The 27,882-nt window shown below is 37.1% G+C and overlaps 1 protein-coding gene across 11 annotated transcripts in view; it reads left to right on the top strand.

The window, feature by feature from the left end:
- AGFG1 (ArfGAP with FG repeats 1) overlaps nt 1-9,512 on the top strand; it is a 71,747-nt gene extending 62,235 nt beyond the window's left edge. For 8 of the 11 annotated variants that reach the window (XM_017529092.2, XM_017529103.2, XM_017529102.2 and 5 more), the window contains 3 exons: nt 469-627; nt 1,880-1,971; nt 2,778-9,512. In XM_017529092.2, coding sequence (XP_017384581.1) covers nt 469-627; nt 1,880-1,971; nt 2,778-2,837 — 311 coding nt within the window. In that variant the 3' untranslated portion in view covers nt 2,838-9,512. The remainder of the gene's footprint in view (nt 1-468; nt 628-1,879; nt 1,972-2,777) is intronic. The other 3 variants (XM_017529099.2, XM_017529095.2, XM_017529093.2) reach the window with 1 other exon arrangement.
- Nucleotides 9,513-27,882: the final 18,370 nt, after the last annotated feature.

Genomic DNA, 27,882 nt, shown 5'->3' with positions numbered 1-27,882 from the left:
TTTTTTTCCAGGAGCAGATATTACGTTATGGCAGATACTTCAGTAGATTAAATTTTGGCTGTTATTTTACTACATATAGCAAAACAAAACCAAAACCAAAAATGTATACTAGTATACATTCACTAGTATACATGTGAATTGTGTGAATTGCATGATGATGAGTCTTTAAAAAGACTACTGTTTAGACTTGAATTTATAATTTGAGAAATTTTCTTGGGATTTCAAATATCAGCTTTAGTAGTTTCATTCTGGTCATTGGGTTTTAGGAGAACAAAATTTCTACAGGTGATGTTAAAACAGTGTAGCACTAAAACTCATTGGTAACTCTGTTGGAATTTTGGAATTAACGTTGCCTTTAATGTACATCCTAGTATTTTTCAAGGTAAATGATGTCTTTTTTACAATGTTGTGAGAAACTAAACATGTCCTGTTGTATGTAACTGATCAGCCCTTCTCTTCTCCTGTCAGCGGCAACCTTTGGCACTGCATCCATGAGCATGCCCACGGGATTTGGCACTCCTGCTCCCTACAGTCTTCCTACCAGCTTTAGTGGCAGCTTCCAGCAGCCTGCCTTCCCAGCCCAAGCAGCTTTCCCTCAACAGACAGCTTTTTCTCAACAGCCCAATGGTAAGATCTAACATTTGGCAAGCTGTAAGTTCATTTTATATATTCTTTTTATATCATAATGTGTGCTTGGGCAGAAAGACTTTTCTAATGAATGCTATAGTATTATCTACTGAGTATTTAACTATACAAAAATAAAAGCTTTTGGTAATTTGGACCTCAGAAAGCTAAGTGATTTTGTAACCTTTTGTGAGCAGGTTACAATTTATGGGAAATCAGTGACTATGTGAAGAGTATCTCTTCATTCTCAGAGTTTCTAGAGCCTTTTTCTGATTAATTTGTCTTACATGTTCTAATATGCCTCTTGATTTTTAAAGGAGACTTCACAGACCTAAAATTTTTTTTTTTTCCTTTCATCACAAAAATGTGTACCTTTGTGTGTGTGAAAGAGACTACTTTTCTAAGTTGATAACTCTACTGTAGTTAGAGTTTGTTATTTGATTTTAGGAAGAGATGGGAAGATTCACTTGACCTTTTTTACCTATTTCTTTCATTTTCTCAAGTTTGAAGTATATAGATTTGAAGATTCTTGAATCACAACTACATTTTTTTTTAAGGTAAATAGTTATTTAAAAATCTGAAATATAGACCATGGAAGAGCCATAAATAATAAAAGTATTTTCTACAAAATATTGTGATGTTTACATAGAAATCATTGCGTTGTCTGCACGCACGGCCTGTCCCAAGTAGTCACAAGCTCATCTAGTAATGAAATCCTATATTTTTTACTTACTGAGACAAGTTGGAATGAAAGAGCTGAATGAAAGTTCTCTTGGCCAGGTGTGGTAGCTCACGCCAGAAATCCCAGCACTTTGGGAGGCCAAGGCAAGCGGATCACTTGAACCCAAGAGATCGAGACCAGTCTGGGCAACATAATGAAATCCTGTCTCTACAAAAAATACAAAAATTAGCTGGGCGTGGTGGCATGTGGCTGTAGTTCCAGCTACTCGGGAGACTGAGGTGGAAGGATCACCTGAGCCCTGAAGGTTGAGGCTGCAGTGAGCCATGATCATGCCACTGGACTCCAGTCTGGGCAATAGAGTGAGATCCTGCCTCCAAAAAAGAGTTATTTTAAGACATACTACCGTCAGTTTTTCTTTGGTATCTGAAAGGGCTTGAGGACTAACAACTTAACTTTGATACTTTATTTTTATTGCTCTGATAGGAATTTCTCTGAAAGTTATTACGATGCTTTATAAGCATCAGATTGTCTCTTAAAGATATAGGTTATAATTGGTGGTTCTGTTTTAACAAGGTGCAGGTTTTGCAGCATTTGGACAAACAAAGCCAGTGGTAACCCCTTTTGGTCAAGTTGCAGCTGCTGGAGTATCTAGTAATCCTTTTATGGTAAGCAAAATTTAAAATAAAGTACTGTATAAGTTGTTAAATCATATTTTTAAATTAGGAATTTCAGGATGTTAATATTCCTAGATGGTATTTGGTATCCTGTTGCTGTGACATGATAAAATTGTACAAATTGACTTAGAGCCATTATGTGTGATCCTTTTCTGACCTTTTAAAAAAACTACTTGCAAATTAAAGCATTGACAGTAGTTCAGCTGTTTTATAATATGAAACTTATTTGCTTTCTTGTCAAAATAACACTTTATCAGAGGCCCTAAGAATTGGTGAACATAAAAAAGAGGTTTTTTTTTTTCTTCTTTGGGACGGAGTTTCGCTCTTGTTACCCAGGCTGGAGTGCAATGGCGCGATCTCGGCTCACCGCAGTCTCCGCCTCCTGGGTTCAGGCAATTCTCCTGCCTCAGCCTCCTGAGTAGCTGGGATTACAGGCACGCGCCACCATGCCCAGCTAATTTTTTGTATTTTTAGTAGAGACGGAAGAGTCAGAAGTTTTGTTTGAATCTTTTCTAAGTGCTTTTTAAGACCATTCTAATATTCTTCCTAGAATCTGTTACAAGAACTCTGTGAAATAATGGTTATGAAAGACATAGCACAGTTCCTGACACATAATAGTTTTGTATAGCATATTGCCAATTGTCATATTGCCAATAACAAATAAACGTTATTGCCAATAATTTAAAAAAATTCTTAACCAAAATGTCTAATTAAATAAAATTAAATTCTGTGTAATGTTTTTATATTCTGTACCTGTACCACTTTTATCTCTTTGTTTGTCTTATGTTTTCCTTTAGACTGGTGCACCAACAGGACAATTTCCAACAGGAAGCTCATCAACCAATCCTTTCTTATAGCCTTATATAGACAATTTACTGGAACGAACTTTTATGTGGTTACATTACATCTCTCCACCTCTTGCACTGTTGTCTTGTTTCACTGATCTTAGCTTTAAACACAAGAGAAGTCTTTAAAAAGCCTGCATTGTGTATTAAACACCAGGTGATATGTGCAAAACCGAGGGCTCCAGTAACACCTTTTAACCTGTGAATTGGCAGAAAAGGGTAGCGGTATCATGTATATTAAAATTGGCTAATATTAAGTTATTGCAGATACCACATTCATTATGCTGCAGTACTGTACATATTTTTCTTAGAAATTAGCTATTTGTGCATATCAGTATTTGTAACTTTAACACATTGTTATGTGAGAAATGTTACTGGGGAAATAGATCAGCCACTTTTTAAGGTGCTGTCATATATCTTGGAATGAATGACCTAAAATCATTTTAACCATTGCTACTGGAAAGTTACAGAGTCAAAATTGGAAGGTTTTATTCATTCTTGAATTTTTCCTTTCTAAAGAGCTCTTCTATTTATACATGCCTAAATTCTTTTAAAATGTAGAGGGATACCTGTCTGCATAATAAAGCTGATCATGTTTTGCTACAGTTTGCAGGTGAAAAAAATAAATATTATAAAATATGCTATTGTTTTTGTGTTCTTGCTGCAATGCCTTTACCAAAGTGGCCTTAAATATGAGTAGTGAATTGAGAACATCTTGAATTCTTAAAAGACTTCTTAGTGACTTTTTATAAAAAGGCCATGTAGAAAATTTATTAAAACTATGACTGCTACATTCAGGAATATGTCAGTGGTAAAGCATTTAAATGTAGCTTGTCAGATTATCCATAATCCTTCTAATTTCTTTGCAGCTTATTAATTTTGTGAAATTTGTATATATGAAGAATTTGCATGTATGTGTATTTACAAATTTTTCTAAGTATCTTTAATTCTCAGACTGCAAAAGGCCTATTTTAACTATTGATTTTTTAAAAAACAATATTGTCTTTGAATGTATTGGAAGTAGACATGCATTAACTGTGACATTATTGCACCTCAGTTCTCTTCTTTTTTGGGCAAACGATATTATATCTAGGATATTTGTTTATGTTTGTTTTTTAGGGGAAAGAAACTGGAACTCAGTGTTACCTTGAAGTTATGGGATACTTTGTTTAAAAAGGCAAAGATGCTAAGTTTAGTATGCAACTCAGAAACTTGGAATAGTTTTTTTAAGAATGCCTCTGAGCAACCCATATAAATCACAGAGTCTGTGTGTTAGAGCTTATGCATTTGTTTTTATGAGAGATTTTAATAAACTTGATTATTTGCTTGTCCAGACTGTAGCATATTAGCAGTTTAGAAGGAATGGCTTGCAAGGAAGGCAACTGGGAAAAAAAACTCTGAGGAGCATACACTGTCCAAGGCCATTAGTGTAAGAACCACTAGCCAGCCTAGAGGACATCACTATACTACATCATCTGATGATTGGTCTTTACTGTACCTCTAGGTAATCAAGGTAATGAAGGTGAAATTGCATACACAGATATGTGGTACATGTTTTAAAAGTTTTATCTTGAATTGATTAAAACTTTTTAAAAAGCTTTGGTATTCAAAGAGGTAAACGTCAATTTCCTCAAACATTTTATTCATGTTGAATGCCTTTTGCAATGATGACTGAGTTGTTATCATAGTATTTTAAAATCTGTATGGTGTTTTAGACTTGTTAAAACATTGCTGTCCAGTGTACATCTAGCTGAAAGTGTGGTTTATCTGAACCATTTTAATAAGCAAGATGTCTGGCAAATCTCTGCCCCTTTTCTGAGCAGTATGCCTCTTCTTTTAGAATTAAATGAATGCTTCACAGGTCCAGGTGTGTGTCGAAGTAGACTTGAAATGTCTCTACATTTTGGGGGACTTCCTCAGCCCTTTTTATTGAGGGAAACAATATTTGAATTTCTGTTTTAGATTGTATCGGGTCCCAGTTGATTCATGTGTACGAAGTTATACTACCTAATTATAGCCATTACCCAAATAACCTACCAGGCTTTCCTTCTGAGTAGTAAATTAAACAGTTGTTATCAACATAATTTTAAAGACTGTTTCTTTTTCTGGGTGACTATTAAAGTTTGTAATTAAATGGGAGCTCCTACTCACTTTAAATTAGTGCTTATAAAATAGAAATGTTTAGTTTAAGAAGAGACCCAAGCTGGGTATGGTGGTGCAGAGCCTGTAGTCCTAGCTACCCTGGAGGTGAGGTGGGAACATCACTCGAGCCCAAGATTTGGAGGCTGCAGTGAGCTGTGATCACTCCACTGCACACTAGCCTGGGTGATCAAGTGAGATCCTATCTCAAAAGAATTAAAAAAAAAAAAAGAGAGAGAGAGAGGTAGCTTTAAGGTACTAAAAGTATTAAAATAGTTTTTCTTATATTCAGTTTATTATTAAAGAAAATTAGCTTTTGTTAGACTTTTATATTCAGATTTGTTCTAGTTTTATATAGACCATCAAAATTACGTTGAGTACTAAAAAGGAGAAAAAAATCCTGGAAGGGCAGCAAGGCTGAAAACCTCCAAATTGCCTGACTTACTGGTTTAGTCAGATCATTTTTCCTGTTCAGGTATCTATCTGCAGGTATCCCTGTTCAGGAAGGAAGAACTTTTTTTGGGATGGCAAACTTTTGACATAGTTTAAAGACATTTTTTCCTCATTTTTTTGAGAAAAAGAATATTTTACAATTTTTGTGGAAAAATAATTCCTTCTATTAATTTGTAAAAGCATGTCATTTCTTTACCTGTGAGATTCCCTGCCCCTTATACACACACTCTCTCTCTCTCTCTCTCTCTCTCACTCTCACTCTCACTCTCACTCTCACTCTCACTCTTTAGTACAGTTCCCACCAATTGGCAACATGGAGAGGGTGACCTGGCTGCTGCTTTACCACTGTACGAACATCTCTGGAGCATTTTAGTCTCAGGACCATAACTCTTATTGAAGATCCCCAAAGAGCTTTTGTTGATGTCGTTATCTCTCTCAGAATTTATTGTATTGAATTTAATACTGAGATTTTTTAAAACATGTTTATTTAAATATAACAATAATAAACTACTTGCTGGCATAAATAACATTTTTGATAAAAATAACTTTTCCAAAGCAAAATCTAATGAGAACAGGAACACGTTTTACATTTTATGCATTAAAAAAAAAAACTGGCTTAATAAAAGCAGTGAGAGCATTCCAACTTAAAAAAAAAAAATTACACAGCATACACACTGGAAAACTCCACTATGCACTTGTGAAATCAGAATGAAAAAGATATATAATGTCTTAGTAGGACAATGAAAATAGTTTGACCTTTCACAGCCCTTCAAAGAAAGGGTTGTAGACCTTAAGGGTCTCCAGACCCTTTGAGAACCACTATACTTTAAATTTGTTAGAACAGTATTCACTTGTTCTAACATACTACCCCCTGAGGTTTTTTTGTGTTTGCTAGTGAGAAAAACTGAAATTGCAGATGTTTTAACACTAACTACTTCAAGGTAATAATAGCAGTGGTATTACGTATGGGGTGTATATCAGACAGTCACTTGCCAAATGATTTTCATATTTCATCTCTTACAGTCCCTGCAGTGGGCCCATACTTTTAGGATGAAAGAAGCAAAGCATAGAGAGGTGAAGCTAGTGGTAGCTTTTGCTCTGGGGAACAGATTTGGATTAAAATGCTATCACATTTCTTTACGAATACATACTTTCTTAATATTTGGAAATTCTAAGCAAGTTCTTGTGTACCTAAAAAAAACTTTAATCACTTGAATTCTTTTTCATAATTTGATAAAGTCAGTACAGTTTATTCTTGGGTTTTTTTTTTAACTTTAGAAGTAATGGTAACTAGTGGAGCGTGTTTTAAATTGAAGACTCATCTGAAGTATCACAGACTCCTGTTTTGTAAAGCATTCTACCTTTATTGTTACAGTTTGTGCCCTATACAGTTTTAAAATTCACTTTTTAAAACGTAGTATAATTAAAATTTGTATTAAATTAACCTATTGTATTGAATTCATCTTCATTAGTTAAAATTTTGTTTTTATATTTTAAAATTTAGTGACATTAAACTTTTCATGTGGTTGTTTGTGAACAAACAAATATATAACCACGGTGTCATCTAGTGTGCTGCTGAATGTCTAACAACCATCATTCACAAAAGAAAAAAAGCCCTGTTTTGTAGTGTTTACTAATATTTGTGGTATAAATACTATCTCCATGGTGATTTTACCTGCCAATCTGATGTTGTTAAATGCAGTTTAAAGAGATAGCAGACTAGTGGCGCTCCCAAGCCTTTACAAACCAGCTCCAGCACAGTAAGGACATATAATTCCACAACTCATTAATCACATTTATTGTTCATTTGATGATTATATCCAGTATTTGAAGAGCTTTTATGTTGTTAATTCATTCAGCAAGTATTTGGACACTTGTTCATTTTTAGAGATATACTGGGCACTGAGGTATTTAATCTGCAAAGAGCCAAGTGTTGGTGAACCATGGTTTTAAAAAGTCCAATTGTTGTGCTCTTATAGGGATTGTACATTCAAGGCTTACACTCCGAATTCTGTGTACAGTTCGGTTTTGTTTGACCAGTACAGTGTTTTTAAAATGTTGCATTCTGATTTCAACTCTTTAAAATAGGGCATGTACTCTTAAGGTGGCCACTAGCTTACCACTCTCAGTTTTCCTTAGTCTCAAACATTCACATGCTTTTCAAAGCCTTTGAGTTGGCAAATCCTGAATAGATAGTGAAGGTAGGAAATGGCTCTTCTTATGCCACATCTTAGTCTGATTTTGAAGTCAGTTGTGTAAGTTTGGGCTCACAGTGGTATTTCCCAGTGAAGACTGTTGCCAAGAATCCATACCACTCTGATTATTTTATTCTAGTGGATAAAAATTCAACGTATATTTCAGTGTATTTTTGAAATCTGTGCTTGTCCAACATAGGGCTTAGGGGCTGATAAAAGGAGAATGTTGTGATTTGAGCTTTTATAAAAAGATACAGTGATGCTGGATAAAATATTTTAAATTTTATTAAAATGCCCATAGTTTAATTTTTTTAATCGGTTCTCTGAAATCTTGATATGTTATGCATGTTACAGTTTAAGCAATGAGAGTGAAATTTGAAGTCTAAATTCTCAGCATCTCCCTCAATCTTGAGTGGAGAGACAGAGGAAGCAAACGCCAAGGAGCCTTCTAATTTTGACTATATGATCATTAACTAAAGGCAGCAAGGGATTGTAAACTAATCTTATATAGTCAGTATTTCATAGAATGCTTTGGTTGCAATCAGGTTTTTTAAAGACTTTAAAGGTTTTTTTGTATGTTATAATATATGCTTATGTTTTCTAAAAATTATGCAGTATGCACAAAGGACATAAAGTCAAAAAGTATGTCTCCCTCTGTGACTTTATTCTCACACCCAAGAGGTATATAATTTCTTGTATTCTTGTATAGTCTTTCAGAAATGTTATCATTTATTTTATATATGCCTCTCTATATATGCCTCTTCCTGTTCTTCCTTATTTTAAATGTTCAGTTTTGTGACTTTGTTCTTGTTTAACTTGGTTGTCTTTCCATATTTCCACATCCAGCTCTAACTCATTATTTTAATGCCTCCAGGATTCCATTATATGGATGTCCCTTGGGAGAACAGTTGTTTATAGACTTTTCTACTAAAAATATTGTTACAATGATAATATCCTTATGCATATATGAAGATTACTCTTGATTCTGCCTGACTGGAAACTTTTAATAAAATAGACATCATTCTATTTTGAGACTCACCAGATGTGTAGGAATGATCTTGTGCTTCCCTATTTAAGAAATTATTCAGTTTAAAGAAGGAACAAAAAATCTAATTGACTGAAGATACATGAAAAATCCTATGCTTTTAAATTAAAACTATTAAGGCAGTCAGTTCATTGAAAGATTGTGCAAGCTCACATCTATTTTGCACCTTAATTTTTTCATTGTCCCTACTCATGACTATAAAAGTGCATGGCTTGGGGCTCTATTTTGTTTTACAATTTGTTGGTATCGTGCCTTTTCTTATCTACATTAGCTTAGACTATACCTTATTTTTAAGAAGAGAAAATAGCAGTTAACTATGGCAGACTCTATTTTGGCACAACCACATGTTTGTTCATTATTTCTTCAAAATTAGCTTCCTATGCTTTAGAAAAAAATGTGAGTTATTACTCCGAAAGTTCTGATTCTGATTCCTCATGGTTTAGAGCTCAGAAATTTCTTAGCTTGTATTTGCTGTTAGTCAAGCACAGGATTTGTTTCCTGCAAAAGTTTATTTTCCATAAGGAATACTTGTCCTAATAGCTGATAGAAAGTACCTTTGCACTTTAAATCCTAGAAATAGGGAACAAGGAAACTTACTGAGAAGTTCAAAAGAAAGAATAACAGGACTTTCTAGTCAGCAGGGCATGTTTGGAAAATGTTAATACACCATAAATTTTGAAGACCAATTTTAGTTCAGGAGGTGGTTTTAAATATTGGATGAAAACTTACAGGCTGATTTCAGTATTCATTTCTGAAATGCTTTAGTATGATAGATAAATTTGGTTAAGTTCTTGTTCATTGTGAAATACTGTTGGAAGAATTTTTTTCAAAATAAAGACTTATGAATTTGTGTACCATTTGGGAATAGCCTCTTTCATTTAAATGGGTGTTAAATAATCTGGAAAATTGGAAGAATATTTGTTTCTTTCATCACTCACATTATGCATTCCTGTAAAACAGCTCATGCATTTACTTCCAGCTTAACCTGTTTTATTCCATTAATTAAACTTTTGCCATTTTTTGTTTTTTTTTAATTAAAAAGTCTTATTTAAAAAAAATAGTACCTGTTACTTAATTTGCAATATATATATATATATATATTTTCCTTCAAAGACTGATTTGTTTCTTGCACATACCTTGATGTATGTTGGTTTTAAGAAAGCGTTGTAATGGGATTTTATTTACCTTACTACTGTTGAAATTTAGAAGCTAAATACTGAACTGTGTTTTTCACACCACTAATCTTATTTCCTTGTAGTGGTCACTCACTATTATTTGTTATGGGTCCATCTTGATTATTCTGTACATCTGGTTGTTTGTTTAAATTATTTCACTAATCAGCACCAGAACACAGAAGAAAATTTTGTTTCCTTAGAATCAACAAGCATTTCCACCACCCCGGGGGTGGGGACAAGAAGGAAAGAACGAATGTTTGTTTTAGCCTCTTTAATGAGAAACTATTCAATTTATTTTTCTTCATATTTTTTTCTTGAGTTACGGTATGCTAATGACTTTTGCTGACCTCAAGATTCGGGACTCTGTGAAAAGTACTGTGCCAGAGTCAAATTGCCTGTGTTCTTTTCTGCCATTAACTGATTTTGGGGTGGGAAATTCAGATAATTCCACTTTTCCAATTTTAAAATGAGATCTCCAAAATAAGATTCTCCACAGCCATTTGGAGTGTGTGTTTAAATTACACAGTAATGTTTTAGGAATTGGAATTAAACATTTCAGAATAATAGCTGTTAGGCTGGGTTCAGTGACTCACACCTGTAATCCCAGCACTTTGGGAGGCCGAGATGGGTGGATCACCTGAGGTCAGGAGTTCGAGACCAGTCTGACCAACATGGTAAAATCCCATCTCTACTAAAAATACAAAAATTAGCCATGGGTGGTGGCGGGTGCCTGTTGTCCCAGCTACTTGGGAGGCTGAGGCAAGAGAATCGCTTGAACCAGGGAGGCGGAGGTTACAGTGAGCTGAGATTGCGCCACTGCACTACAGCCTGGATGACGAGGGAGATTAGATTCCATCTCAAAAAGAAAAAAATTAATTTTAAAAAAGCTTTTAGATTGAATATATAAAACATGTTTTTGTAGATAAAAATTGCCAAGTGTCAGCAACTTTGACCTAATTTTTAAATCAACTTGTGCCATTTACCTCATGTAATTGATCCCTTTAATGGACACAAAAACCAACCCTTTAAGGCAGTATTGGTCAGAAGAAAAGACAAGTGTTCACTTGACCAGGTTGCACAGCTAATTAGTAAGTGGCAGGAGTAGAATTCTGTCTGATTTTAAAATTCATCTTTCCATCAGTATTGTATTCCTACTTTGAAGCTCCTCATTCTAGCAATTTTAATAAGAGTATGGGTATTTAAAAAAAAAAAAAACCTGTTTCACAAGCACTATTGGAAACTGTAAGGATTACTCACAGCCTTTCCGCCCCCAGTGATTCAACTTTGGGTTTTTTCCCTTCTATATTTCCTTCTTGCCCATGTGAAATAATTTTGTTGTGACCACAGCCAGTTAATTTTTAACCCATTTATGCCTAGTGTCCCATTATTGGAACACTAAGCTTGTGGGAGTTATTTATATCCTGCTGCTCAAGATTATTGCCAGAGTCTGATTTTTCACTCACAAATATTTGCAGCTTCTGGCATGGATGGGTTAATAATGAACTTTTCCTACATACCAGTTTTCTTCCAAACAAAATACATGTATTATTTTTTCTGATGGTGAAAATACATACTTACTGCAAAGAATTTGAAAATGAAAGTTTAACTGTAATACTGTGCAGGTACATCAGAAGTATATCTGGATTTTGTTTTATGGGTAAATATAAAGACTTCTTACAGAATGGCATATTATACTTAGTGTCTTGTAATCTTTTCCTCAATATATCATGGTTTTCTTTCAGTGTCAGTATAGACCCAGATTCTCTTCCAGTGAAGTTTCATTATGTGGAGTTCACATAATCTCTATGACAAATACTGATATTATTTCCAATTTTCAACATGAGGAATTTTACCTGTGTTGCACACATGACTTGGAATCATATGTTCTTAGAAATGGAATTGCCAAGTGAACAATATACATCTTAAGAATATTGATGCATCTGCTTTTCTGTACTGCAGTGTAGTTTTTGTGGTCATTTGTCATTTTTCATAATGTTAATTAAATACCTCACTATAACCTTTCATTTGGATTATGTCTTGGAATAAATACTTGTAAATTATACTATTAGCTTATAAGGATTAACATTCTCTCAGTTACTATTTAAAGAGATTGTTTTATTTAATGCCAAAAAAGTCATATGGGCCATTTTTACTCCAGTTCTTTTTAATGATTGCTAATTTCAGAAGATTCCTTATTTTTTCTTTTTTTGATTATTGGTGAGTTTGATTTTTTTTCATGATTTTCTACTTGCATTTTCTCATTTATGAATTGTCTTAAAAGTTTAACAGCCTGGGTGACAGAGCGAGACTCCATCTCAAAAAAAAAAAAAAAATTTAAGGCATTAATTGGATTAACTAAATTTACATTTTTATTCATTATATCTCATTGTTTTGGTTTAACGATGGCACAAACTGGGACTTTTCTATTGCTAATGACGCCATTTAACTTTGAGACTGAATAACCTAATCTAATCGAGACATTGAAAAATCTAGATAACTGTCAAACTTTCTTCTAGTTTCATCATTTTTTAAAAATCAGGGAAGGATAACTTACTCCAATACTCTAGTGGAACTGCTTGTTATTCAGACTTAAAAGCTTATTTCTTCACCCTACCCTGCATCTAGAACACACAGTAATGGCTGTTGTATTTTTTTTATTTTTGTTTGTTTCTGGTGTGTTTCGCTGTGATGTGTCTGAATGTGAGTGTTTTATTTTTATGTTTTGCACGGGATTTGATACACTTCTTGAATCTGTATTGCTGTGTGTGTGTGTGTGTGTGTGTGTGTGTGTGTGTGTGTGTGGCTACCAGCTCCGCAAGTTTCTTAACCATACTGTATTCAAGTATTAATTGCCTTATTTTCTGCATTAATTGTTAAGCTTTATAAAGGTTTTAAAGAAGGAATTTAGTAAAATTCTTTGGAATCCTTGAAGGATTTTAAACATTTAAAATGTTTATGGTTATCAGTATCAATTCAGACTAAATTTCCATGAAGTTATCACTGAAGAATATAATAAATTTAGAATACATAAATCATAATATGATTTTAGAACAGTACAAATTCTTTCAGCTTTTCTATTTTAGTTGCTAACTGTATTTGGGTAGGTCTCCCAAATAAGAAGAGCGAAGAGGAATTACCAGGCCTTCCAGATAAGACTTCCAGTTTTCTCAACTATGGAAACTTTAGAGAAACTTGCAAATTCTAGCAGGCCAGAGACATCTTTTTTTCTTATTAAGAAATAATACTTTAAAATGCAGAACAACTTTGGCTTATTTGGTGATGTTTGAGAGCTGCTCATGTAAAAGAAATCACACTAAATGCTGTATGTCATTGTCCTAGTACCTTCCATTTAGTAGGTGTTAATTTGGTGCCACTTTGCTAAGTGATTTCTAAATAGTATTTCCTATAATTTTCACAATCTTATATGTAGGTATGATTTCTATTTTACCAGACAAAACGGGCTTAGAAATGATGGCTTACTTGCCCAAGTAACGTAAGTGGCAGAACTGAACTTTGAATTCAGCTCGAGAGTAGGTGCTCAGAACCATTCCACCACAGTGCCTTGAAGGAGCTGGTCTGCTAGTAAGGGAATATGATGTACATGTAAGTCCACACCAAAGGCTGGAAAGTGGGGCTGTGGGAGAGTACAAGACATCTCAGCCTGACCTAATCTAGATTTATGAAGGAGCAGTAGAATGTAAGACTTAAGGGGGAAGAATGAGAAGGAAGCAGGAAGAAAATAAGTCTGTATATTGGGGTTATGCTGTATTGGTGGACAAGCAGGTATCTGAAAATATATTGGACAGGTTGTCTCCTCAGGGCATTGATTAAAGGATGGTGTGTGTGTGTGTCAGTGTAAGAGTACTTACTGTAAAATACTTCCTTTCCAGATCCCTTTGGCATGAAGAACACAGAATGGGTATAATAGTGGTGTTTAAAATCAGTGTGAAGTAGTATTAGATTGGAATTCTGTGTAGCACCTGAGGCGTTAAAGATGATTACGGTCATTTGCGACTCAAAATGTGGTCTGAGGACCTGCAGCCTGGACATAGTCACCTTGAAGCTTGTTAATCATACAGAATCTCAGGCCCCATCCCAGGGTAGTAAATCAGAATCTGTATTTTAACAAAATCCCCAGGTGATTTGTATGGAAATTCAAGAATAGCACTAATTTAGTTTCTATGTTAGGTATATCATTTTTGTATATAGCTTTTTATTGGTCATAACTAAAATCACTGGAGTATCTTACGGAGATTGGAAAAAATTAATTCTGTGAAAGTACATTTGAATTAAGTTCCTTTTTATGTGTGTTAAGTTTTATACATGTATTGCTAGGAGTCAGGAGTTTGTGCAAAAAGTAGTAGAAAAGTATGCTGGTATCAGCCTCACACAAAGTCATTAGGTGATGCCATGCAATGAAGATAAATGCAAAGGCAGTAGACTTTTCCTCTGGAAGATACTGTGGAAGAGGAAAATTGTAAGAACACAGGTTTCACTGTCATCGTGAAGTCACTGGAAGAGGAAAGGAGGCTCTGCAGATGAGACAAGCACCTGAGAACACCTGAAATATTCCTTGATGTTGGTCCACATTTGAGCAGTTGGCTCAGAGGAGTGGCAGCATTGAGGAGGAAGAGGATACATTAATTGTATACCCTGCTGGCCAAGGTATGGCACCGATGTTGGAAACTGGCTGAAAAAGGGCAATGGTTCCTGATACTAAAGAAATGGTGTTTAAAGCTGTTTTATGTTTAAAACTGTTTTTCTTATGCCCTATTTATCTTTGAAATTTTTAAAGCATTCACTTTGCACATCTGTTTTGCATTTTTACAAAACTTTTTTTTTTTTTAAAGAGCCACCACCAAAATATGCTTGACTTCATTACCCTGAGACCACTGGTTTCAAAATATTTGGTGTATATTTTTTTTCTTAGCTATTTTGTGTTAGTATTTGCATTCTATATAATTGCTTTCTTGTGTACAATTTGTGTAGCTTATTTGCTTTTAAGGTTTAATAATTACTTTTTTCTATCATAAATGTGTACAAAGGCATGTGTAGTGACTGCACTATATGACTGTCTGGTCAGAGCATACATTTCTTCACTAATCCTGTAGATGGGGGGTTTGCAAACTTTTAAATGGCTAGCTAGTATATATTTTTAGACTTCACAGGTGATGTGCTCTCTGTCCCAACTACTGGTCTCTGTTTTTGTAGAACAAAAACAGCTGTAGTCGTAAGCAAAATGTGAGCTCAGCTTTGTCCCAGTGAAACTTTTCATGCAAAACCAGGTGTGCAGGTCAGTTTGTCTCCCTCTGTCTAATGGAACCTTTAGATTGTTGGCATTGTTTCTGGTCATGAGCCATTCTTTTAGCATCTTTGTCCAACATTAGTTTCCACATAAATCAATTCTTACAGTCGATGTTTCTTTTAATTCATATAGTCCTCCAGAAAGTTTTTCTAGCTTTGGGTTCCTACACGTTTTTGAGAATGTTTACTCCTCTGGAATATCGATAACACTGGTTATTTTTAATTGTCAGTTTGGTAGGTGGAAGATGTTATCGAGCATTTCATGTTTCTTGCCTTACTAGTGATGTTGGTCATCTTTTCATGCTTGTGAATTATCTTTTCGTGGGATTTACTTCTCTTCCCTAGTATACTCATGTTTTAAAAATTGTTTTTAGACCTTGTAGTAAAACCACTGTTACATATTTTTCATGTTTGAATTTTCTGTTTTGATTTTTATATATGAAGTTTTATATTTGTGTAAAGTTAAATCTGTCCATCTTTTCTATAACTTTTTTGTTGTTATTTGGTACCAAAGGCAATCTTTTCTGTAATTTCTAACTTTGAATTCATGCTTAAGAAACCCTTTACTAAACCAATGTTATGAAAATATAAACCTGTGTGCTTTCATCGTATTTCTCTGGTTTAGTTTTTGTGTAAATATTGGATGTTGATAAAATTTTTAAACTGCAGGGGGAAGTTATCGGGAGTAGTAAGTACTAGAGAGAAAGTCCAGTGTTTATTGTATAATATACATTTCTTATGGAAATTTAGAAGTCAAGGATATGAAGCCTATATCAAAAGCCCAAACAGGCTGGGCATAGTGGCACGTGCCTGTAGTCTCAGCTACTTGGGAGGCTGAGGTGGGAGAGTCACTTGAGCCCAGGAGGCTAAGGTTGCGGTGAGCCAGGATTACATCACTGTACTCCAGCCTGGGTGACAGAGTGTGACCCTGTCTTCAAAAAAAGGGGTAGGGGACACTAAACAACAGTGGTATGATCTCTTGCAGCATAGAATGATTTCAGCTTCAGAATTTCAAAAATTCACAAAAGATACGAAAGACCACTAGAAGTTAGATGGATATACATATTTTAAAAGGGACAGGGGAGCTCTTACAATGAAGAGGTGGTGATAGAGATACTGAGTGTGGGGGGAAAAGGAATAGGCCAAGAGTAGCGTATTTGTAGGCAGTAGCGCTCTCTGTGTGCAGACAAAACACCAGAAGTGCCGGTATTCTAGAACGCTTACACTGTCCAAGCAGCCTCTCCTGGAAAAGCACTTTGGCTGTTAGTGCTGATCTGAAGTTCAGTCATTTATGTGAGGTAACTGCAGGGATTAAAGTGGGAATTCACTGGGTGAGCGTGATGATTTAGTGGAAAGTTTTAATAAGGAAGAGCCAGAAAGAGTTGCTCATTAGATTGCTTTAGAAAATCCCCAAGAAAGTGTATTGTGATCCCATGCATGGCATCGTGTCTAAACTACAAGGGTTTGGGTTCACCATAGGTTCTTCAGAAAGTAATCATTTACACCCACCAGAGTTTGCTGATGCTGATGGATAGTCCCCTGAACTGAGGTAGCTTGCTAGAGGTTTATATCCACATACAGAAGAATGTTCTGATTGAAGTGAACCCCCAGACCCGAATTCCCAGAACCTTTGACTGCTTTTGTGGCCTCATGGTTCAGCTTTTACACAAGCTCAGTGTTCGAGCAGCCGATGGCCCCCAAAAACTCTTGAATGTAATTAAGATTGCAGTATCAGATCACTGTCCAGTTGGATGTATGAAAGCTGGCACTTCTTTTTCCATCCCGGTTATTTAGTGATGTGTGTGAGCTGGTGCCCAGCAGTGATCCATGGCAAAGTCAGTGTGGAGTATATAGAGAAAATGGTGTCCATCAGCAGCTGTCCCCTTTCTGCTGCCCTCACCTGTGCAAAACATACCACAGCCTTTGAGGAAGCATGGGGATCATTTGACTGTAATAGAATCTGTTGTGAATGCAGAAAAAAAAAATGCTCTGTTCTTTCAGCTTGTCCCCCACCCCTTTTCAGGCTTCCAACTTTTCATTCATTCATTCATTCATTCACTCACTCAACGAATATTTGCTAAAATATACCATGTACCTATATTGTGTCACATGCTAGGATAAACAACAGTAAAGACAAAAAGCAAGACCCCTACCTTTATGGAACTTAGTCCTAGTAAGGGAGGGGTTTTTCATCCACTGTTGTCGTCACCATGCCCTTTAGTTTAGCACATGGGTTAGTTTCTCTTGGCGTTGATTTTGGCCTCCATCTAGCCATGTTGTCCTTGGTTTAGTGCATTCTCAAGAACTCTTAGGGTGACTCCATCTCACTCTGACAAGGCCCAGAAATGAATGTCCTTTTTCATCCTAGTGAGCAGCCACTCTTACCTGGTCTGGCCTTACCTGGTATGGCCTCACTTGGGAGCCAGGACCTGGAGAGTGTATGTGATGCAGAAACACCCAGCCATTTGGAGTAGTAAATAATTATCTACGGCATTAAATATAAAAATCCAGTTGAGATGATTGAGAAAAAAAGTACCACTTTAAAACTTTGAAATCATTTCTGCTGAGACTCCAAGACAGCTCAGTATCTCAAACATTAAAAACTATATTGGAAGAAGATAGTCTTAGAAATGAAATTGTTTACACTCCTGCTGAGCTATTTCAGTGGTATTAATAATAAATACACATTTGTTTTGACATCTTGAGAATAGAAAGTTATATTGAAATTGACTATAGACAAAGATTGTGATCAAATTATAGAAAACTCTTTAATCATGTATTGATGGCTACTAAACATCTAATTGCTTATCACTGGAAAAAGTTAGGTGGCCAGTCTACAAAGAGTTTAATACATAACAATATCATGGCTGTTGAGAGATTGCTTATCTCCTGTATTGAAATCTAAATTTATTTGTCACTTTTTTTTTACTATCTATCTCATTTTTTATTTGTAGAGATTTTAGCACTTCTTTTTTTTTCTTTCTTTTTTTTCGAGACGGAGTCTTGTTCTGTCGCCCAGGCTGGAGTTCAGTGGCACAATCTCAGCTCACTGCAACCTCTGCCTCCCGGGTTCAAGTGATTCTCCTGCCTCAGCCTCCTGAGTAGCTAGGATTATAGGTGCATGCCACTATGCCTGGCTAATTTTTGTATTTTTAGTAGAGACAGGGTTTCACCGTATTGGCCAGACTGGTCTCGAACTCCTGACCTCAAGTAATCTGCCCGCCTCAGCCTCCCAAAATGTTGGGCATGAGCCATCATGCCAAGCCTGAGGCTTAAGCACTTCTTATATCTCTCTCTCTTTTTTTTTTTTTTTTTTAATAATAACTGTGAATGGAGCCCAGCTTCCTAAATACCAATTTATAAATTATCCAAATTGTAAGACAAGGATGTTACACTTAAATTTTAAGCATGTATTTCAAACTTGGGTTAATATAATGTGTAATATATTCCTTTTTATACCTTCGTATGAAGCAACTTCCACCACTTAATGATAAAAAGACAACCAAACTTAAAAAAAAAAAATGAACAAAGAATATGAATAGGCATTTCCCTGAAAAAGATATACAAATAGCCAATAAGCCCATGATAAAATGTTCAACATCATTAGTCATTAGAGAAGTACAAATCAAAAATGAGATACCACTTTGCACCAACTGGGATGGCTATCACCAAAAAGATGGACGACAACAAGTGTTAGCAAGGATGTGGAGAAATTGGAGTACTCACACATTGCTGATGGGGATGCAAAATGATGCAACCGCTTTAGAGAACAGCCTGGCAGCTCCACAAAAAGTTAAATATAGAGTTGCCATATGACCCAGCAATTCCACTGCTAGGTATATACCCAAGAGGAATAAAAACATATGTTGACACAGAAACTTGTATGTACAAGTGTTCATAGCTGCATTATTTACAGGAGCTAAAAAGTGGGAACAATCCAAATGTCCATCCACTGATAAACGGTGTAGCCACACAATGGAATATCATTCAGCCTATAAAGGAATGATGTACTAACTGATGCTTCATCATGGATGAACCTTGAAACCATTCTCTTAAGTGAATGAAGCCAAATACAAATGGCGACATATTTATGTTTCCATTTCTATGAAGTGTTCAGAATAGGCAAATCCAAAGAGACAAAATACAGAGGAGTGGTTTCCAGGGCCTGTGAGGAGGGAGGAATAGGAGATGACTACTAATGGGTGCAAGATTTCTTTATGGGATGATAAAAATATCCTGGGCCTGTAATCACGCCTGTAATCCCAGAACTTTGGGAAGCCGAGGCGGGTGGATCGTGAGGTTAGGTGTTCAAGACCAGTCTGGCCAACATAGTGAAATCCTGGCTCTACTAAAAACACAAAAAATTAGCCAGGTGTGGTGGTGGACGCCTGTAATCCCAGCTACTCAGGAGGCTAAGGCAGGAGAATTGCTTGAACCTGGGAGGTGGGGGTTGCAGTGAACTGAGATCATGCCACTGCACTCTATCTAGCCTGGGTGACAATGCAAGACTCCATATAAAAAATATGTATATATTGAAATTAAATAGTGAACTTACCAAATTTACAAAAAACTATTGAATTGTGCACTAAAGAACTGTATGTGTGGATAAAAACATTCGAATACTTATTCTCTTTTACTGAATGATGGGGACCTATCTAAACTTCTGGCACAAAGCCAGCAGGTGGTAGGCACTCTGTCTCTTTTTTTTTTTTCCTTTTATTTATTTATTTTTAGCAATTTAACAAGGGAAAGATTGAGTGAACTAGATGCAGATACCCTAAATAAAATTTCTTTGAGTCTCTTCCAAGGGATGATAAAATTGGGTCCCTATGACTCATTTCCCAGTGCTGATGTCTGCCCTCCCTGCTGGTGGTTCCACTGCCTTCCTTCCTGAAATGGCTCTTACCATCAGCCACTTACCCAATATGATCCACTTATTCAAGTGATGTGAGCAACCTCATCATCATGGATAATGGTCCAGCATTTTGTTGGTGATGATTCTAGGATTTCGTGTAGAACACCGGGATAACATGGATCAAGAAGCTGGATGGAATGTTTTTGTCATGAAAGAATCCAACTTCTTACATCACAGGTTGGGGGAGGGAGAGAAGATACAAATGGTAATGAGAAAAGAAAGCGGGTGAGGACTAGCCAAGGTACAAATGGAAAGTCATCCTGCCCTAGTTTAGAACCTGGTGTCTGTTTCTCTGCTACTTTTTGTGTAAAAGTAAGCTGACGCAGCTCTAATCAAGAGTTTAGTTGTCCTTCAAGTGTTCCCTGACAAGTTGATTCTCCTTATCCAAAAAGAATGAACAATGCTAGTAGTTACTGCTAAAATATACACAGGTGCCTAGTTGTCCCCACCCTGTCATTTGCCCGTGTTTATCCAGGAACACTGTTTCTGTGTGACTGCTGGTGTTTACAGTACAGGAACAAAGAGTGTGAGCTGTACAATCTCTCAAATGTTTATTCAAATTCCACCTCCACACCTCTGAAGACTTGCAATTTTGGCAGCTTATTTGGTTTCCCTGAATTTCAGTTCTTCTCTTTGTAAAATTTGAGTCATGATAATGATTTTTCATGGTTGTCATCAGAGTTAAATGAGATTGATGTATGTATGTATGTATGCCCTCAATAAGTATTAACTATTATTCAGCTATTAACTATTTAACTATTCCTACCTGTCAGCATAGGCTTTATTTTCAAGTTCAGAGTCTAAATTTCTTTTAGGTCTAGATTATTAAGAGTACGATTAGGGCCTATATGCTTATATTAATTTACATTATAATTCTAGCATTATCTGCTTAACCTCTCACCATGAAAAGAAGTTTGACTATAATCACTTTGTACATTATATTGTATCAAGGGCATAAAAATGAAAGTTTCAATCCAGATCAAATAAAAATAACCCCTTCTACTCTCTTTAGACAAATCTCCTTAAGCATATATCCAGGGAATACATTTTAGTTAAAATGGATCATTCTGTATTTTTATTGAACTCACTTAAGAATTTAAGAGCTAAAAAGGACCCTTGGGAGAGCCTGACCTCCAGTGTTTACAAGGGAAGAAATGGAGGTTTAATGACTTATTGACAAGAAGATATCTGGACAGTGACATGGACAAAACCAGAGCATGCTGCTTCCCACTCCCATCCATGTTCATTCCAAGGCACCAACTCCTGTATTAAGAAAAAGACAAATAGTGAGACAAGTCCCTTGCCCTTAAGGCTCTATATTATGTGACCCTTCAATGCCCTGTCTGCACACTCCAGTGCATATCATCTAGCTCATGTCTTTCTGACCCATCCTGTTTCATTGGCCTTACAACACCTAGGCTCTTTTCTGACCTCAAGTTCAAAAGGCTTCTTAGAGCTGCCAGTGGTAATTATAGCCTCCCACACCATGTTCCCACAGTCTCATGAACAATTACAGAGCTGGTTATTTCTGGGCAGAAGTGCTCAGCTTCGTATCCTATTGCTCTCATCGAAAGTCTTTGATGAAGATTTTGGTCCTACCTGCTGGCTCCTCGTGGGTTGGCAGTGTTGCCCAGACACCTGTTTTTTATGTTTCCTTAAATGGCTGTCAGTTTCTAATTTTTATTCCGTCTTGTGTCAGAATAGCTGAAAGAGAAAAGAATATCCATTAACGTCCCCCTCGAAAAATAGTCAAAAGCCGTTTTTTAAGAACTTGGGTCCCAGGAAAGAGCTGTGTCTCTTTGTTCTTGCTTTGGTCTTGCTGGCAAAACATTTTACCCCAGGATCAAGAGAGGCTGATGGTTGAACTGAACAAAGGATCTCCAGGCTGGTCACAGGATGGGCATCATTTGCCGATGCTGGCTTGGTGGGAAGCAACTGGTGCACAAGTCTTCTCTCTGGAGGCTGAGTTTCCAGACTATTGAAAACCTGTTGAGGCAGTTAAATGAAGGGTATAATGAAGTGTCATGTAGATTAGACATTTTAGGCACTTCATTGCAAAGGTTTTCTTTTGATTGCCCACATATTTGGCCTGGTTTTTATTTGGTTTTGTAACTCAGTTTTCCTTGTATCTAATTATAGTTTTTTAGGGTAACAAGTGATAAAAATTACAGTAACAACAAATACTCTAAATGAATTGGGGGATCACCGTAATGGTTTTTTTTTTTTTTTTTAAAGCATCAGCATGGGGCCAGGCATGGTGGCTCACACCTGTAATCACAGCACTTTGGAAGACCAAGATGTGCAGATCACCTGAGGTCGGGAGTTTGAGACCAGCCTGACCAACATGGAGAAACCCCATCTCTACTAAAAATACAAAATTTGCCAGGTGTGGTGGTGCATGCCTGTAATCCAAGTTACTCAGGAGGCTGAGGCAGGAGAATCACTTGAATCCAGGTGGAGGTTTCGATGAAAAAGAAATATCTGCTTTCAAGATGACTTTATTATTTGAGTTTCCATCATCTGTTCTGTTGACTACTGGAACCTTGGTAAACTCGCAGGGGTCACTTGGACATCCTTTTTGAAAACCATTGATTTTATTTTGAATGAAATTCATTGTATTGTTATTATGGGGCCTGCTTTTCTCTGATGCTTTAGACATTGTGCCTTTAAAAAATGGTTTTAATTCAAAATATTCCTGTAAGATACAGTTGTGATTTTGGTTTATAGCTTTGCAGCTTTGCTGCTCTGTTTTGTGAGTTTTCTGTGTAGAATTTCTTAGGCCATAAACTTAGTGACACAGGTGAATTTTGTGCTTTAATGAGAAGGGAAGTGTTAGGTCTTCTGTGTCTGGCCCATATACCTTACATAAGACACTGCTTGGTACTCATCATCGCTGGCCTTGTAAATGGCTTTAAATGGATTCTTGGTGATGTGACCACCTGGTGTCATCCTCTGGAAAAAGGGTGAAGTCATTCGCTCATCAATTATTTATTAATGCCATATACTGTGAAAGGACTTGGGAATTCAAAACCAAAAAAACACATGGTTTCTGCCCTCAAGAACTTCAAGGTCTTGTAAATTGACACGTGTTACAGTGTCAATGCAGCAGGAAATTGACACTGTAACACCATTTTACATCCCTACTAACAAAGGATGAATGAGTGACCCAGTTTGTCTGCATCCTCCTCAGAATTTGATGGTGTCACTATTTTTTTAAATTTTAGTCTTTCTGATAGGTGTGTGGTGGCATCTCATTGTGGTCTTAATTTGCATTTCCCTAACATCTAATGATGTTGAACAACTTTTCATGTGCTTATTTGCCAGCTGTATGTCCTCTTTGTAAACGTTTTCTCACAGTTGGCAGTTTGTCTTCTCCTCTCAACAGTCTTTCACAAAATCAGCATTTTTAATTTTGGTGAGATTCATTCTATCAGTTTTTTCTGTTATGGTTTTTGCTTTTGGTGTTAAGTCTCTTAACTGCTCACCTAGCCCTAGATCCCAAATATTTTTTTTCTAAAGGTTTTATAGTTTTATATTTAAATCCATGATCAATTTTGAGTTAATTTTTGTCTAAGTATGAGGTTTAGGTTGAGATACTTTTTTTTTTTTTTGCCTATGGATGTCCAATGGCCCCAACGTTGTCTGTTGAAAAGACAATCCTTCCTCTATTGAATTGTTTCTGTTCCTTTGGAAAAAAAGAAAGTAAGAAAAAGAAAAGAAAGAGAAAAAAATCATCTGGGCACATTTGTGCTGGTCTGTTTCTAGAGCCTTTATTCTGTTCCTAGAGCCTTTATTCTGTTCCACTGATCTCTGTGTCTGTCCCTGTTTTTATTCATACTGTCTTGATCACTGTATGTGAATAATAATCCTGGAATAAGGTAGAGTGATTCTTCTCACTTTACTATTTCTTTTTCAAAAAATTGTTTTAGCTATTATAGGTCCTGTGCCTTCCCATGCAAGTTTTAGAATAAACTTGTCTATGTCTACAAAAACTCTTGCTGGAAATTGGGAGTTGCATTAAACCTGTAGATCAATCTGGGGAGGAATGACATCTTCACTATGTTGAGTCTTCACCAGCCCATGAATGTGATACAGCTCTGCATTTATTGAGTTCTTCTTTGATTTTTTTCATCTGTGTTTTGTGATTTTTAGGGTACAGATTATATTCATGTTTTGTTAGATTTACACTAAGTATTTAATCTTTTTGGAGTCATTGTAAATGGTATTGGTTTAAATTTGTTTCTATGTGTTTGCTATTAGTATGCAGTTCGTTTTTAGTTCTCTTTTTTTTTCTTCAACCTTTCATTAGGTGGAAGGTTGTACCATTTTTATGAATGTAAAACACTAAGAGAATTGCTAGTCCCAAAACTGTGATTTTTCAAACATGATTTCTGGAATCTTCATCTGGGTAAGGATTAGAATGGCTCTGCATCCATGGGACCCCATGATGTTTGGCTGTGGTTCATTGTGAGTTTGTGTGTGTTGGGGAAGAGGGACCATGGTTTCTAGAGAAAGAGATTTTGTTATTCACGCAGCTGCACTGCTCTCTGAGTTAGGCGTTTTTGGCTTTCTAATGTGTCGAGAATGAGACAGCTGGGCTAAAAAACTTTCATGCAAGCTAGGTATCTTTCTAAGCTTTTTAATTTTCTGTATAAAGTACTGAATGTACTTACTGTAAGAACATGTTTTATTTCCTTCACTTACTAATTTAAGAACTGATGACAAGGTAAGTAATTTTGGGGTTAGCAACACTGATCATTGAGGATAGGGCCAGTGCACAATTCACCAGCAGATGTGAAGCCAAAAATTGTTCTTGCATTTCTTATTGTATAATTGACTGACAGAAGAGTGTTCAACGCTTGGCATTGTTAGAGTGATCATACGTCCAAACCCCAAATTGGACATTATAGTTGAGAAAATGAGATCTGAGTCATTATTTGTTCATAGTAAAATTGCATAAATGTTATACGTTCAGATATGAACCTATAGTCCTTTCCTAACTCCACTGAAAGCTAAAAACATTTGGGTTGTCAGATTGATATGGTTTTGGTATTTGTCTCCTCCAAATCTCATGTTGAAGTGTGACCTCCAATGCTGGAGGTGGGGCCTAGTGGGAGGTGTTTGGAATGTGGGGGCTGATCCCTCACAAGTGGCTTGGTGCCTTCCCCATGGTGACGACCTCAGGGGAGATCTAATTGTTAAAAAAAAAGAGAGAGAGAGACTGGGCCCTCCCTCTTTCTCTTGCTTTCTCTCTCACCATGTGACACACCTGCTCCACACTGTGCCTTCCACCATGGCTAAAAGCTTTCTGAGACCTCACCAAAAGAGAAGCAGATGATGGTGCCATGCTTGTATAGGCTGCAGAACTGTGAGCCAAATCAGCTTTTCTTTATAAATTACCCAGTCTCAGGTAGTCCATTATAGCAATGCAAAATGGACTAACACAGAAAATTGGTACCAGGACTGGGGTGTTGCAATAAAGATGCCTAAAGGTGTGCAGGCAGCTTTGAAACGGGATAATGGGCAGAGGTTGGAAGAATTTAGCCTGCTCAGAAAAAGACAGGAAGACAAGGAAAAGTTCGGAACTTCTTAGAGACTGGTTAAGTGGTTGTGACCAACATGCTGATAGAAATATGGATAGTGAAGCCCAGGCTGATGAGGTCTCAGATAGAAATGAGGAATTTATTGGGAACTGGAGTAAAGATCTCCCGTGTTATGTCTTAGCAAAGCACTTGGCTGCATTGTATCCATGCCCTAGTGATTCGTGGAAGGTTGGACTCACGTGTGATAACATAAGGTATCTGATGAAATTAATTTCTAAGCAGCAAAGCACTCAAGATGTGGCTTGGCTGCTTCTAACAACCTATGATCAATGTAGAAACAAATTACTTAAAGTCGGAACTTATAATTAAAAGAGAAGCAGAGTGTAAAATTTTGGAAAATTTGCAGCCTAGGTGTATAGTAGAAAAGGAAATGTTGGCTGGGCGTGGTGGCTTGTGCCTGTAATCCCAGCACTTTGGGAGGCCGAGGTGGGCGGATCATGAGGTCAGGAGATTGAGACCATCTTGGCCAAGGTGAAACCCTGTCTCTACTAAAGTATGAATAATTTGCTGGGTGTGGTGGCACCTGCCTGTAGTCCCAGCTACTCAGGAGGCTGAGGCATGGGAATCGCCTGAATTCAAGAGAGGAAGGTTGCAGTGAGCTGAGATCATGCCACTGCACTCCAGCCTGTCAAAAGAACAAGGCTCCATCTCAGAAAAAAAAAAAGAAAGAAAAGGAAAGGAAAAGTTATTTTCAGATTTGTAGGAGAGGAATGTAGGCAGACTATGGAGCAACCACTTGCTAGAGAGACTGTCATTACTAAAAGTTAGCCAGCTGCTAATAGCCAAGACAATGGAAAAAAGGCCTTGAAGACATTTTGGAACTCTTTGAGGCAGCTCCTCCCATTATAGACCCAGAGGCCTAGAAGGAAAGAACATTTTCAGGGATCAGTCCTGGGGCTCCACCGCCCTGTTCAGCCTTGGAACACTGCTTCCAGAATCCTGGCCGCTCTGGCTCTGGCCTCAGCTCAAAGGGTAACTGATATACCTCTGGCCACCGCTCCAGATGGCACAAGCTATAATTGTTAGTGGTTTTTATGTGTTGTTAAGCCTGCAGGCATGCAGAATGCAGAGGCTTGGCAGCCTCCACCTAGATTTCAGAGGATGTATGAAAAAGCCTAAGTTCCCAAGCAAAAGCCTACTGCCGGAGCAGAGCCCTCACAGAAAGGCTCTACCAGGGCAGTGCTGATGGGAAACGTAGGGTTGAAGCTCTGTAATAAGCTATACTTGCATTGCTATAAAGAAAACCTGAGACTGGGTAATTTATAAAGGATAGTACTTTAATTGGCTTACAGTTCTGCAGGCTGTACAAGCATGGTGCTGACATCTGTGTGGCTTCTGGGGAGTCCTCAGCAAGCTATTACTGATGGCAGGAGGCAAACTGGAAGCAGGCATGTCACATTGCAAAAGCAGGAGCAAGAGACAGAGTTGGAGGGAGAGGTGCCACACACTTTTAAACAACTTGATCTCACAGGAACTCACTCACTGTCACAAGGACAGCACCAAGCCATGAAGGATCTGCCCTTATGATCCAATCACCCCCCACAATGCCCCACCTCCAACACTGGGGATTACATTTCAACATGGCATTTAGGTGGAACAAATATCTAAACCACATCAAGTTCCCACACAGAGTCCCTAGCAGGGCATTTAGGCCCTAGTGAAGCTGTGGGAAGGGACCACCACCCTCCCACCCTTCAGATCCCAAAATGGTAGTGCCACCAGAAGCTTACACCTTGAGCCTGGAAAAGCCACAGACACTCAACTATGACCCATAAGAATAGCCATGGGGGCTGCACTCTGCAAAGCCACAGGGGTGGAGCCGCTCAAGCCTTGGGAGCCCACCCCTTGTACCAATGTGCCCAGGGTATGAGGAGACCTGGAGTCAAGCATTATTTTGGAGCTTTAATGTTTAATGCCTTGCCCTGCTGCGTTTTGAACTTGCTTCTGGCCTGTTACCCCTTTCTTTTTGCCAGTTTCTGCCTTTTGGAATGGGGATATTTACCCAATGCCTGTGTTGTGTCTTGGTAGTAAATAATTTGCTTTTGTTCTTATAGCCTTATAGGAGGAAGGAACTCTCCTTGAGTCTCAGATGAGATTTTGGAATTTTGAACTGATGCTGGAATGAGTTAACACTTTTGGGGATTCTTGGGAAGGAATGATTGCATTTGCATTGTGAGAAGGCCATGAGATTTAGGAGGCCAAAGGCAGAATGATATGGTTTGCATATT

The sequence above is a fragment of the Cebus imitator genome, unplaced genomic scaffold, assembly GCF_001604975.1.
Source record: "Cebus imitator isolate Cc_AM_T3 unplaced genomic scaffold, Cebus_imitator-1.0 Scaffold57, whole genome shotgun sequence".
NCBI lineage: Eukaryota > Metazoa > Chordata > Mammalia > Primates > Cebidae > Cebus > Cebus imitator.
Note: the sequence above shows the minus strand (reverse complement) of the source record. Positions and strands in the feature narration are given on the sequence as shown.